The 15440-nt window shown below is 35.8% G+C and overlaps 1 protein-coding gene across 1 annotated transcript in view; it reads left to right on the top strand.

Annotated features, from left to right (window-relative positions):
* The window catches only part of LMBR1 (limb development membrane protein 1), a 243155-nt gene extending 230983 nt beyond the window's left edge, over positions 1–12172 (top strand). The window contains 2 exon segments of the mRNA XM_023727978.1: positions 6572–6733; positions 8853–12172. Of these exon segments, the coding sequence (XP_023583746.1) occupies positions 6572–6733; positions 8853–8938 (248 nt within the window). The 3' untranslated portion in view covers positions 8939–12172.
* Positions 12173–15440: the final 3268 nt, after the last annotated feature.

Genomic DNA, 15440 nt, shown 5'->3' with positions numbered 1-15440 from the left:
TTCCTTTCTTCTGGTGGCTCTGGTCTTCTTTTGCTGTTCTCTTTCTATTTGTTTGAGTTGTGTAGCTAATGTTTTGATTTTATCCCTTTCTTCTTCTTTGATATGTGCATCTATCGCTATAAATTGACCTCTGAGTACTGTTTTTGCTGTGTCCCAAAGGTTTTGGTTTTAATTCTTGTTTGATCCTAGGAATTTTATGATTTCATCTTTGATTTCTTCTATTACCCAGTGGTTTTTAAAGAAGGTTTTGTTCAGTTTCCATGCATTCAGTTTTTTTTCCTTGCTCTTCCTGTTATTAATTTCTACTTTTCTGGCATTTGGATCAGAGAAGATACTTTGTATTATCTCTGTGTTTTAGATTTTGTTGAGGGTTGCTTCGTGACCTTAGAAGTGGTCTATTCTGGAGAACGTTCCAGTCATCCTCTTTCCCCAGCTGCTCCTTTATTGCTTAATGGGCTTATGAACCAAGTGGCCATGGTGGCAGAGGTGGAGGTTATGCATGGGGTCAGCAACATGGACTTCCACCCACCAAGGCTGATGTGGCTACCGTGACAAAAAAAGCCAAAAAAAAAAAAAAAAAAAAAGCTATACCAAAGGAAGAAATTAAAAAGTGACACTATAGAGGCTGGCTAGTGGGGGCGGGGCAGACCCCAGCAGTCCTGATCTAGTATCTCTCCAGCCAAGTGACGTTGGCCTGTTGGAAAGCAGTAGAGGCTGCATAGAGAGAAGAAGGGTGAGGGGTGTGAAAGCATGTATCCCTGATTACCAGGTGCTCTGTCTCCTGTTGGGAGCTCTGTGAAGTTGCCTTCCCATATACCCTGTCTGCATTCCTTGGTGGCTGTGGTCCAAGATGGCGAATCCATGCCATGTTAGCTAGTAGGGGACCTCCACTCTGTAGCTCTACTTGTTCTCTGTTTTCTGTCAGTTTCTTGTTCCATTTAGTGCTTGATCAAGTTCTTTATTCCTTCATTTGGTGCTTAGGTTTCCAGGATTGACGTTTGTATCTGTTTTACTTAGTTTTTGGAGGTCTTCTCTGCAGAGGGATATCATGGTGCTTCTGTCTATAGCTCCATGTTGGCTCCACCTCCTGAAGGACTTTCTTTAACGTTGCTTGTAATGCATATCTGCTGGTGATAAATTTTAGATTGACATTTTTTTCCTTCAGTACTTTAAAGATGTCACTCCACTATCTTCTCATTTGCATAGTTTTTGAAACGAAATCTGCTGTGCTTTTTGTCACTGATCTTCTGTATGTATATTTTGTCTGTTTTCTTCCCCGTCTTCTGGCTCCTTCTAAGATCATTTTCCTTATTGTTGATTTTAAGCAATTTGATTGTGATGTGCTTTGGTATAATTTTCTTCAGATTTTTCATTCTCTGATTTCCTTGAATTTCTTTGATCTGTAAGTATATAGTTTTCATCCAATAGGAAAATTTTCAGTCATCAGTTCTTCGAATAGTTTTTTCTTATCTCTTCTCATTCAGAGATTGTAATTACAAGTATACCATCATTTGAAATTTATTCACAGTTCACTGATACTCTGTTCACATTTTTTTTCTTTTTTTGCTTTCTGTTTTATTTTTAATAGTTTCTATTGATCTGTCTTCAAGTTTACTAATCTCTTATTCTGCAGTGTCTAATCTGACATTAATCCCATCTGTATTTTTCATATCTGATATTTTAATTTTCATCTGTAGAAGGTCAATCTGGGTCTGTTTATATCTTCTGTGTCTCTACTTAACAAGCTGAATCTTTACTCTAGCTTCTGGAATATAAGGAATATAGTTATAATAACTGTTTTAATGTCCTGGCTCCTAATTCTGTCATCTGTGTCATTTCTGGGTTGGCAGTTTCCTCACAAGTATGCATTGATCAGTTATCTGCCAAATACACAAGAGGGACCCTCTGCAGATCTCCACAGTTCTCTCTGTGTGCAGCTCTCTCCTCTCCAGTACTCTGCCCTGTGAATTCTAAAACCTTGCCATCCCCAAGCTCCATCTCTTCAGCTCAGGGAGATTGCCAAACTCTCTTTTTCTCCTTTTTACGTTGTGGCCTGGAACCTCTTTTGTCCATAAATTTTCACAATCAAAGGGCTCATCTTGTTTGTTTCCTGTCTCTTAGGGATCACTGACCTTCATTCTCTCGTGTGTAATGTCCTGAAAACCATTGTTCATATATTTTGTCCCGTTTTTTAGTTGATTCAGATGTGAGGGGAAATCTGGTCCCTTTTGTACCATTTTGCCTGAAACCAGAATTCAATAAACATATTTCTAATATAACTTAATGAAAATATATGTCCACATTAAGATTGGTCAAAAGTTACAGTCTTTGCTTTAAAAGCCTCATCTTCCATTCCACTTCAAAGGTGGAGCCTTTCTTTATTTCAGAATGGCTTTGTTTTTGAGTGAATAAAACAGGTGGCAATGAGCCTATTTACATTAATCTTTAAATTAATGATTTTTAAAAGTTATTATTTGTAGATTTTATTTTATACTTTTTAAATCATATTTATTTTGACACTTAGGTAAAATTATTTCAAAAGTCCAGTTTAGAGAAGGGACTTTGAAACTTACACAAGATAATAATTTAAACAACTGTTGTGAGAGTTCAGAGGGAAAAAATGTTAATGCTAATGTTTTATGAAAGAGTATTTCCTTTGTAAATTTGTTTTTTATAACAAAACATATTTATTCATTTAGCAATCTTACATTAAAGCCCTAGATAGCTGTCATCCATTTGCATAATGTACCAACATATATAATTCATTGATTAAGTTACTTTAATGATCCTTTTAGTGTGTCAAGCTCTATAAACTCCCTCTTAACTTCTTGCTGGCTTAGGAACATGGATATGCTTGCTAAAAGTAAAAGTTGACTCAGGTGAGCTAAAGAACATAAATTTTGTTGACTCATATTGTGGGTGGAGTAACCAGCTCTTTGTTGCAACGAGATTTTGTTCTTCTGTACATTAGTTCTTTTATAGGTATGCCTAGAGAAAAGTCTTTATTTAAGAAATATGCATAAAACATTTTTAATTGAATCTTATTGGGGGAAATTGATGTGCCTTTTGTTTTGAAGAGTAATAATTGATAGACAATCTAGATAATGTAGCCTTATGCTTAGTTGCTGCTTAACTGACTTAGCTTCTTAACTGGTGTATATTATATTTATCTTTTAAAGAAATGAGCTTCTGAATGAGAGTAAGCATTTAGATATTTGACTAGGAGAGTTAAATAACAGCATTTAATAATTTAATCTTTCTTAGAGTTAGCAGTATTTTAAATTTTACACTTTTGTCTAGAAATAAAGATTTTGAAGTATACATTGTATAATGAAAGTGTTAAAGCTTTATCTAAGTTAATTTTACCTACATGTTGGTACTTTTAATAAGAGCATATGTTACAGTTTAATTATTCCTGTGACAAAAATCTGTCAGATGGAAGTTTAGGAAAATGATTGTTTCTGTGGGTTTTTAGTCAGTCACTATCAGTCAGATTAAAAAATATATACATGATATTTGAAACAACAGTGCCTTTAGAACTGGTCCCTGTGGTCTAATATTTTGTCTAGTGCCTCAGGACAGCTGTGGCAACAGTTCAAAGGAGTCCTGGATTTCTGTCTATGAGGTCAACATGAGATATCCTGGAAACAAAACACCTAACGTTAGAGATTGCGCCTTCCCTGGATGTTGCGTACTAGGTCTTGACTCTCACTCTCAAGATACCAAGTTTAGTCCACTAAGAAGTTCTAGTAAAAGCACTTTCCAATTGTTTGTAACGTACCTTTCATCCTTACTATGCTAATGAATTCTGCCTCCTGACTTTACTCTTATTATGTGGTAGTGCTATCACACATAATACACAGGCCAAGTTTAAGGTGGTGGTTGAACTACTGTATAGTATGTACCGAGTAGAATTTGTACACCTCCATGGATTTACAAAGTAAGTCACTGGACTGGGTGAAGAAAGTATTAGAACTTGTATTTATATTTATTGTTGTCATTTTAATGTCTTTGTTTTATCTGTGTATAATGTATATATCAGCAAATAGCATATAGAGTATATAAATAATTAAATATAGATATATTAGGTATATATGCTCAAATTTCATTTTTACTAATGGTGTAGTGCATGATAATAAGAGTTTTGAGACCAGATAAGACTTTTACAGAACATCTAAGGCAATGGTTTTTATTCTGTGATTTATCAATATCCCCATAAGTCATCTGCAGAATTTTGTATATGTGTGTGTTTTTCTTAAAAGAAAATCCATAGCTCTATCAGATTCTTAAAGGAGTCTTTGGCCCTAAAGAGAAAGTAAACCACTTTTCTGTGATCTTCAGGTTGAACCACTGAAGCTTGTTTTGGTAGAACTATATTTTGTTTAGGAAGCCTTGGTGGTGCAGTGGTTAAACACTCTGCTATTAATTGAAAGGTCAGTGGCTCCGCAGGAGAAAAGACCTGGTGATCTGCTCCCATAAATATTTGTTGTTGTTGTTGTTGTTAGGTACTGTTGAGTCGGTTCTGACTCATAGTGGCCCATAAATATTATAGCCTAGGAAACTCTATGGGGTAGTTCTACTCTTATAGGCTTCCTATGAGTTGGAATCAACTCGACTGCATACAACTTATCTTGTTTACAGATAAGTTCCTAGGCCAAATTAAATGGTACCTTATTTGAAAAATAAAATATATAATTAGATATATATGTAGATACTTATTCCTTTTAATGTAACAAAGTTTTATTAAGGCTTATATCTGAGAAACTGCCGACAGAGATTGTTGCCGTCACATCATAATGATGCATGACATACACCACGTGCTCTATTGGTATCTGGGTCCTTTTTAGCCTCTTTCAAAGGCGTTATACTGTATGTTTTCAGTAATCTTCTATCTTTTTATAATATTATGGTGTATTATTGTCTTTTAAATTCAAATACATTGGTTCTGGGTAATTGTGGCTACAAATGAACTACTTTTTGAAATCTCCTAATTTACTACACTATTTATATATGAAGATTATTCTGTTTTCCCTAATAACTGCTTTTGTGGCAGCTGTCCTGGCTGCTTTTGTGGCAGCTGATGGAATTGCAAAGCAGTGGAGATGAAAGTTAAGTTCAAAAGTCTGCTGCTAAGGCTAAATAGAGTTTAGTCAAAGTTATTCTTGAATCTCAAATCATCCATGGCATCTAATGTATATGATTCTGTTTATATAATCCTGTTGTTGTCATTTGCACCAGCCTACAGGCTATTATTATTATTATTATTTCCTCTAACTCTGCAGTCAAAATTTTGTATGGACCCAAGTAACTCTTCAGTGTTCTTGGAGAGTGTTGGCAATCCTGTTACCTCTCACTTGACTGACCTCCTGCATGATGTGTTTTACTTATTTATTAATGATCAGAAAAATCCTACCCCTTACGTGTTATTTCCAGTAAGTATTGCTCCTGAGAAGCATGCTCGTTGAGTTGAATGAATAAATCCGTTTTTAAATAAAAATACTTTTTTGTTGTTTGTTTTTGGTGTGTGACTGAATGTAAGTAACTTTGTGCTATGACTCCACTGTATTTCCAGCTTTGCCATTTTACCACAAGCCTGGGGTGTCCAATTCAGATTGGTAGTATATTGTGTTTTTCTGAAAAGAATCACTCTATTTATTCATTCATTTATGTAATAAATATTAAACATGCATAAGGCATTGCTCTGAACATTAAAAAAACCCACTGCCGTCAAGTTGATTCCGACTCATAGCAACCCTATAGGACAGAGTAGAACTGCCCCATAGAGTTTCCTAGGAGCGCCTGGTGGATTCGAACTGCTGACCTTTTGGTTAGCAGTCATAGTTCTTAACCACTACGCCACTTATAGGAATGAAAAAGACAAAGTCCCTGTCCTCATTGAGCTTACATTCTAGTGGGGAGAGTAGACATTAAATAAACCAAAAAGGGGAAATGAAATTATTTCAAGTAATGTGTGCTATGAAGAAAAATAATTAGGATCAAGAACCATCATAGAATTAGCTGTTTTAGGTAGGGTAGTCACGGCTGCCCTCTCTGAGGAGGTAACCTTTGAGCAGAGACCTGAATGAAGAGGGGACAAGCAGTGTGGAAATCTGGTGGAAGAAGTTTCCCCACAGAGGGGCAGCAGTGGGAGGCAGAGGGTGGGAGAGTTCTAAGGCTTACTCTAGTGTTTTTTTCATAACGACACTTGCTTCATGTTACCAGCTATCATCACCCAATTTCAGTTGAGTTATCCATCCTCCCTGTCTGAGTGGCACAGTGGTTTCTTTTTAATGAAGGCATGAATTATGAACGGGGGACAGAGGCATTGGTTCCAGCCTCATGGCTTATTACTTACAAGTGAATGTGACATGTAGCAAAGTAGGTTAGGACTGGTTTGAGGTGGTTCCACTAGCTAGCAGTTATATATATTAAACTAGGATTCACTCATTAGCGCAACACATGATGGAAATAAGAAAAATCCATGGAATTTGATATATCTGATTTGTACTTACTTTGTAACATACGTATTTTACTTGATTTTCTTAAGGGTTATTTTGTTTATTTTTGACAGGAATCACTAGATTTGATCTACTTGGAGACTTTGGAAGGTTTAATTGGCTGGGAAATTTCTATATTGTATTATCCTACAATTTGCTTTTTGCTATTGTGACAACATTGTGTCTGGTCAGAAAATTCACTTCTGCTGTACGAGAAGAACTTTTCAAGGCCCTAGGTAATCCTGAGGTTTATGGATGTCTTTCTCTCTTTCTGCTAATTAGTGATTTCTACATTTGAGTTAATTTTAAATTGCATGTACACGTTTTTCCAAATGTATTAAACCTTAGAGGTCAGATTATTGGTTATGATTTTGTGCAGAATTACTTCATTAGGATTCAGCTTCCTCATTTGTAAAACAGCGATATCTTCTTCCTTTTAGGATTGTTGTGTATATTAACTGAAATAATTCTTGTAACGGCCTTAGCGTAATACCTGGCACATTGTAGGAACTCAGTATTAGCTCTTTTGTTGTTGTGATAATGATGGTAATGATGATGGTGAGGAAAATATGTGTTAAAGGCATATATGTTTTGACATGATATCACTTATTATTTTTGGTTATAGCTTTTTGGGGTCTTGAGTTTTACAAGCATCAGGCTGACCCATTCTCTTCAGTAAGCTGAATAATAATTCAGAATAAAAATATTAGCAGTCTTGGCATTGATAGGAGATGGCATTCATTATCATGTATCCCATGAGTCACAGGCATTATGACAGTGTTGAAAACTGTTAAGTTTTGCTAAAGGGTATCATATAAGCTATAAACGTATTTTTCATGCTTACTTCCATATTAGTGCAAAATGTATTTCAGATTTTTTTTATTTTAAGAATACCAGGACAATGTAAGACACTTGCTATAAATTATCTTGGGTCTTGGGCGTATAATTTTATAGTGAAAGAAGGGAAAGGCAGTGATTTAGTTTAGAAAATCCTGACATTAGCTCATTTTCCTGAATAGACATCAGTTTGAATGCTTATACTCAGTATTCCATTGATGATTTTAGCTACTATGAATGTTCACATATTGATTGATTCATTAAAGCCCCATTTTCAGATAAATTAAACTATATGAGTAGCAATAAAGCTTCTCAGAACACCATGCCTTTCCAACCTTGATTTTTTTTAAAAGATGACCTTTGGAAGGAAAGAAATATTTCAGATAATCTATCTATATGTATCTCACTTTGAATTTGCCCCTGTTAGGGGGTGGCTGATAAAATGTTGGCATGATAGGAAGAAGTTTCATCTCATTTCAGCTGAAGCACCAGATAATTTATGGATTTTAATGCCCAGGTTTCATAACGTTGGCCGAATTAATAACTTTTAAGATAAAGTGGGAATCAAATAGTCCGCTTAGTTACATGTCTAGAGTTAAAAATTATTTTTTAAGCCTATTGTAACATCAACAAGATTAATTAGCCATAATCTCAGATAAATTCCCACTTAACCATTCACTAAAAGGAGATCGTTGCGAGTGAATGTCAGTAAGTTTAACGCCTGAGTTGGGTGTTGTGGATGTTGTTTTGCTAAGGAAGCCTTTATCACGGGGTGTGGGGGGGGAACCATAGCACTGAACCTGAGGCGGGAGGTCTGATGTGTGTGTGTCAGGTCTGATCCTAAGAGTCAGTGGGATTCTCAAGTGGTGTGTAAAACCATCTAATAGATTGATTCCATTTCTTTTCCAAACATTTTCTATTATTTTTTGGGGTACTCTGAGGGGACAATACCTTATGTAATTCCTTACACACAGAAAAAGTTTCTTGTTAAATCCATGTGATGTTTGAATGGCCTGAGATCTTAAATATGATTTCCCTGCGAGTCATGATTTGGTCGCAGGAGGAGGTTTATTAGAGAGTGCTCTTGGGACCATCACTAAGGAAGGAAGGGGAAGGGAAAGAAGCAGGGTCCTGAACAGAGGGACTGTGCTGCGCTGCCAGCTCAGCAGAAGCCTCAGCTGACCCGTTCTGGTGATGTGAGTATGGGATGACCCTTCAGCACTCCACTGAATTCAGGCTAAGGGGCCAGGCCTTTCCACCTACATGCTCTCAGTCACTGGGTGCAGCTTCCCTGGGAAGGGGCATGACCTCCTGCTAGGCAGCTCTTTACTTAGGCCATCCCCGAAGGCTGTTGAAAGTATGGGGAAGAAGGCCTTCATCCTAGAGGGGGATGTGGCCAGAGCCTCACAGTTTCCACCATACACCTTTACATTTTGTTTTGTAATACCTCTGCCACTACCTGTTGCCCAATCACTCAACAATACATCATTTCTAACCATTTTCTTAATTTTTCTACAGGGCTTCATAAACTTCACTTATCAAATACTCCAAGAGATTCAGAAACAACAAAGCCTTCTGCAAATGGGCATCAGAAAACACTGTGAAAGATACAAAGTTAGCAACATTCTGCAATCAGAGACCGGAGAACTCTGAACTCATGACATTCCTGTCAATCGTGGAAATGTTTTCATACTGATTTTGGTTTATATTTAGGGCCCGGGTCTGTCAGGGTCACTTTTTTCATAATCTACTAAGAACCTGGCCATTGCCAATCTTTTTTTTTAAATTTAACTTTCTGATGGACTCTCTAGTTTCCAGTTAAATGCAGATTCCATAGAGCAGGAGAAAGATAGCAGATTCTTCTGTGGATACATTTGCTTGCATCAGTAAATAAGATCATCCATAGAAAAAATCCTTTTTGCCTGAAATGAAAATGTTAGAAAAGGCAGACTTTGAGACTTTCTAAGGATTTGTTTAAATCTCATTATGTATTTTATCAAAATGTAGAAACCTACATGCAAGGCATCCTTTATGTTAAGTGAAGTTCCTGCAAAAAATGCAGTTTTCAAATGCAGTAACAATTGCTTAAAGATGCCATCATGGCTGCAGTGGGTGCACTGGAACTGTAATAATTGCAAATTTCTTTTTCATTTCCTTAAAAAAAAACAAAAGCCTAGCTTCTGATTTATGTTTCAGAATGATTTTGATTAGACTTTGAGCCAAGGGAAAAATACTAAGTTCTTTTAAAATCAGCCTTGGTAGAAAGCCACAAGAATATCTTGTATTGTATGGTATAATAAGCTGTGGTAGAAAGTATTATGTAATCATAGGTCTATGAAAGTTTGTATGTATATAATTCAGTATTACCTCTCATACTATAGTTGCCAGTGTTGAACACACTTGTAACTTAGGTTTTGCCTTATAGGCTATATGTACACTCAGTTTTGTTTGTTTGTTTAGCATTTTCTTTAAAAAATCACTTAATTTCTCTGTGCTTTGTAACCCTTATGAAAAATATAAATGCTCAGTGGTGGAAACCACTTCTTTCATCACATTCTTTGGGTTTTTGTTACTTTTGTATATGCCGATTTAAATGCCAGACTTATAAAAAGTCACCATTTTAACACCAGAAACTTACACGTCAGCATTCATGACAGAAGAATAGTTTTGTAGTGTAACATGATCTGATAATCATTCAGTTATTCAATTGTAAATAATTGTTGGGATGGGTTCTTTAAGTCCACTGAATAAAATCAATGAAAACTGTACTCTGTTACCACCCACTAGGATAGAATACCTAAAATTTTGCTTGCAAAAAATATGGGATGGACCCATTTGCACACAATCCATAGTTATGCAATTTATATACATTTATATGCTCACATGCACTATGTGTATGGCAATAGATTGTCTGTGTTCAGACAAAAGTTAACATTTTTCTCAAATTGTTGAAATTAAAGGTCATTTTTGAGAAACTTATTAAAAAGCAGGTTGTATATATTTGACATCAAAATTTCCAACTGAAATAGTAAGAAAAATTCATCTGTGTATTCATGAGCTCCATCTGAGTACCTCTGCCTTACCTGTACCTTTGCCTTTCCTTCTTAAGCTTCTTGTCCTTTTAAAATACAGCCTAGCTTTAAAACAGAAGAACATTTTGATTCTAAACAACAGCCAGTAACCACCACCAGTCTAGTATTTGTGAACTTCTCAGATCTCATAAGATCAATATAACTAGAAAAATAATAAAAATCGGCTGCTTTCTAATTTCACTGTTAATTTTACCTATTTAAGCATTAATTTCATGCTTTGATTTTTACTGAAACTTAGAATCCATACTTTGAGCAGACCAAGTCAAAGGGAGAAGAGAAATGGACTCGGGAGAACACTAAAACCGCTTCTAACTTACTCTGGATTCGGGACACATCCACAGAAAGAGTTTTTGTAAGATGTCTGGAAACTTTTGAGTAAAATATTAAACTTTTCAATGTCTATCTTAACTTTTTGTTTATTTGAAATTTTCTTTCCACCTGAGGACTGGAGCCAGGTTTGGATCAGTAAGCTTAGTAAAACATATTATAAACACCAAAAACTCTTATTGGATAGAATCTTTATTGCTGTTGAAACAGGAGGCGGCATAGTGTGAAAGGATGATTCTGAACAGTGGTTCTCAGATGCCTGTTATGGAAACAAATACAGATTGTTAAATACTTGATCTGCTGCATAATCACAGAAACCTTAGGATCTAAAACAGCCAATATATTCCTGATCACATATACAAAAATCTTCCTCTAAGTGAGAGATTTACTTTAAATACAGATGCTTCCATTGCACATATGCTGGAAGCTGGTTTGTATGAAAAGTATGACAGAAATGGATGGCAGAATACTGGGCCAAACATTCTGAGTACTGATAAGGGTCACTCTTGGGGTCTTCCTTCTGCTGCAGTGTATACACTAATGAAAGAGAAGGCAGATAGACCCTGGGAGACAGATTCCAATGTTAGTATTAAATCAGTGCTGAAACTGCCATTTGATTTATCATTGGATGGGTGTGCATAAGTGACTGCTTTAAGTCAAGTGGGTCCATCTATTTTTTCTCACCTTTAGTATCTGTTTTCAAAGGGCATTAGGCGCTCAGCTGTGAAGTTTCTTGAAGAGACTTAGCAGATTCTTACCATTGATTCTGCAACATTTTAGTGAATTATTTAAAAATTATAAATTTTACTGATTATAACATTTGTATTGACTTTTAATGATTTTCCAAGTTATTTCTTAGGTATTCTGTTAGCTTTATTTATATTCTATATAAAAATGTCTTACTCTAAATTCGAGACTTTTTGTGAAAGTTATACACACCATATACAATAAAATGTTAGTTCCTTGCTACACTGGAGAATTTATTAGCGGACACTGATGAAACCTTCTGAATTGTTTTGACTTTTAGGTGCATTAAAAGTGCATATACAACTACTCTTTGTAACATCAACATCTGCCTCACTGTGCTGTGAGCACGCTAGGCCTTCTCTGTGGCCTCAGTAACCGCTCAGTCTAATCACAACCAATAATGTGGGTTTAAATCACTCGAATGCCCTTATAGGGCTTTCTTTGTTGTCAGCACAGTATTTACTGCACAAAGGTGGAATTCTTATAAGATTTTTTTTTAACGTGAGCATATATAAATATTAGTGTGATGTTACTTTAATGTTTGGAAGCACTGGTAAATTATTTTTGTTTACAAGTTATACTGTAAAATTGTCATTTGCTCTTGTTTGTTTCTATGAGATACATTCAGTGTGACTTACAATGTTTTCGAAATTAAAGTTTTATAAAAAGTGATTTCATATTTTGATTTACAAGCACTAAAATGTGTGTTTTTTTTTTTTTAAAATTAAATACCATAATGGATAAAACTTAAAGGTATTTGTAAGATACTTCCATTTGAATTTTATAAAGGGCAATAATTATACTGGAAGGGTATTGAATAGAGGGAGAAGTATATATTTTCTCTCTCTTTTTGTTTTGAAATTATTGGTAGATCGGGCTAAAATGTAGCATCAGTAATTGAAAGCATGTATCTTATTTAATCCTTTGAATTATTTAGATTTGTTCGATTTCTCTGATTTCTTCCATAGAAGGACTGAGCAGCACCTAATCATTGTGGTCTGAGCAGCATCATCCAAAATTCTGGGAAGAGTTAAGTGCCATTAGCATCTGGTCAGCTTCACTGACAGACAGAAGCCTTTACAACAGTGCCTCTCACACTTTTTGGTCACAGTAGGAAAGACGTTTTCCATTGTCTTAGTACACAGGCACACGTATACATATTGTCTTAGTTTCCTAGTGCTGCTCTAACAGAAACACTACAGGTGGGTGGCTTTAATGAACAGAAATTTGTTTTCTCACATTATAGAAGGCAAGAAGTCCGAATTCAGGGCACCAGCTCTAGGAGAAGGCTTTCTCTCTTTTCACTCTGGGAGAAGGTCCTTGTCTCTTTTCAGCTTCTGTTTCTTGGTTCTTTGGTGATCTTCATGTGCTGTGGCATCTATCTTTCCCCATCTGTGCTTCCTTGCTTCTGTGCCTAATCAGCTCTTTTATATCTCAAAAGTTATATGGCCTCCTTAACATAAAAAAAAACAAAAAAAAAAACCCTTATTCCCAAATGGGATTACATCTACAGGCATAAGGGTTAGGATTTACAACACATATTTTTGGGGGACACAATTTAATCTGTAACGCATATAAAACAGAAATGTAACAAAACAATACCTACTTTTATTATGTGTGATGCCTACTGGTATTTTCTATTCTGTTCCATTGTTGCTTTTTAAAATGCTAGCCACAAATTATTTTCTGACCTACTAATAGATGGCAGACTTCAGTTTGAAAAACATGACTTCTTGAAAGAAAAAATATAAAGACCTTTTTTGATTTTTTGGTTTTTTAATATTGTTCAGGTAAAATTCTTTACTACAAATACCATTGAAACAAAGCCATCATGTATTATTGAGTATGCAAGCAGTGTAACTAAACATCAGTAGAAATTGCCAAATTCTCAAAAATGGATTATAAAATTTTAAAACTAGGTGTTTGATCCATCTGTCCTAAAGGAGTATCACTCAGGTGAGGAACGGCTGACTTTCCAGAGAAGTTAATTAACTTCCAATTCTGTGTAATTCAATTAGGAAATTTTTTTTTTTTTTTAAGTTCAAATATAATCAAATAGGAAACTCAGACAAAACCCAGTTATCTCTGAGACGTCTTTGATAGTACACTCTTCATTCTAAAGGTAGGAAGAAAGCCGCCTGGCCTCAGGGCAACAGGCAGGCCTCTGGGGTTGTGTGTGATTGCGGAGGAGGAAAAGTGACCCACGTAAGGAGGGAAAGTCTCTGAATGTTTGGAAGGCCTGCATTCAAACGCAGGTTTTGAATCTAAGGAAGAAGGTATCATCAGTTACTAAAAATATTTTTTGAAAGCTTTCATGTGTTTTTCTTTCCCTTTCAAAAACTGTTAGTAAATGAATGGTGTTACAAACAGTGACCTTGGAATCAAGGATATGTGACACTGCTGTAGCCATCGTATTGATTCTGCAGGTTTTCTTTCACAGTGTCTTGAAATCGCCTTCAGTTTTTCTGTGTCGGCTTGACACTAGACGTGGGGAATTTACTGTTTCACTTGAATGACATACTTTACAGATGTCAGTGCTTGTCTTTTTCTCCTCCCTAGTCAGAGAATTTCCCACTACTTCCTCTTGCACCCTTTAGTTCCTCTAAAGAGTGATCCACTTTTTAATTCTTTTTTTTTTTTTTTTTTAAGTCCTTAATGAAATCTCATCAAAGAGATTGCAGTGCAGGTAGTGGAAGGGGCGTGGGGAGTGAAGTGTTCTGTTCTTCATACGTATTCAGCCCTCACAACAACCGTGAGAAATGGGTACATGCGTGTCTCCATTTTACAGCTAGGGAACTGAAATGCAGAAAGTTGAAGACATTTGTCTAAAGTCACACAACTAGTGGGTTTAAGAACTGGATTTGAATACAGGTTAGTACAACTCCAGCCTCACCTTTTCCTTGTTTTTGTTTTTTTCTTATCAGTTTGTTCAGAATTTTCAAACACCAGATAATGAATCATGTGTTGCAAAATATAACCAAGTATTTCAACACCGTTTCTCTTGCCAATTGTCCTGTGAGCTGATAAGCGACTGAAAAAATGTGCCATGGTCCCATTTTTTTTTTTTTCATATTTCTAGGCCTTATTATAAACCCAATATTTTTAAGCAGATATTTCGTTCTTGTTTAAATAGCTAAACATTTAACTGATACTGCAGATTCTAAAAAGAGACCAATTTTATGTACGGAGTATGAAAAAAATAAAACTGCTTAATAATAATAATAGCAGCAGCAAGCACGTAGAGTGCTTTCCTTGTGCCTGACATTGTTCTAAGCATTTTGTGTGTGTGTCTGTGTATTTATATAAATACATAAACATATTTAATCCTGACAACAACCCTGTGAAGTAGGTACTGTTACTATTCCCATTTTGAAGATAAGCAAACAGAGACACAGACTAATACGCCCAAGGACGCAGGCCTCAGAATTCAAACCAAGGCTGTCTGGCTCCTGAGAGCTTGCCCGTAAGCGTTTTTACAAATACTTCTTCTTAGATCTGTTTTACTTGTGGATTACAGCCTGTGAGAAGAAGCGACCTATTTTTACATGGCAGTCCCTCTGTGCAAACATAACCTCTGTAAGAACAGAAAATCTTTAGTTCTTTAGGAACTGATAAAAGGGACTAAAAGATCTAAAAATTGTTAACTGTTTTAAGCCGTGTCCAGTGAGGGCAATGTACCAATTAGAGATTCTGCTGAGACACCTGGGCTTTAAGAATATTGCCCAACTGCTTTGAAAGGAAGAAAAAGGTTTTGGAAAAGTTCCTAAAGATACTGGTTCTGCTTGGCTTGCCACAGCTGTAAGTTTCCAAGGGTCAAAAGTTCTCATTGTTTGAACTTAGATATAGGAACCTTAAGCCAATGGTGCTTAATAGTTAAGAATACAGGCTTTGGAATTGGGCAAACCTGGATTTGAATCCTAGCCCTATTACCTAACTACTC

The sequence above is a fragment of the Trichechus manatus genome, unplaced genomic scaffold (genome assembly GCF_000243295.1).
Source record: "Trichechus manatus latirostris isolate Lorelei unplaced genomic scaffold, TriManLat1.0 scaffold00020, whole genome shotgun sequence".
Lineage (NCBI taxonomy): Eukaryota > Metazoa > Chordata > Mammalia > Sirenia > Trichechidae > Trichechus > Trichechus manatus.
The sequence above is the reverse complement of the archived record's forward strand: the minus strand, read 5'-3'. Positions and strand labels throughout refer to the sequence as shown.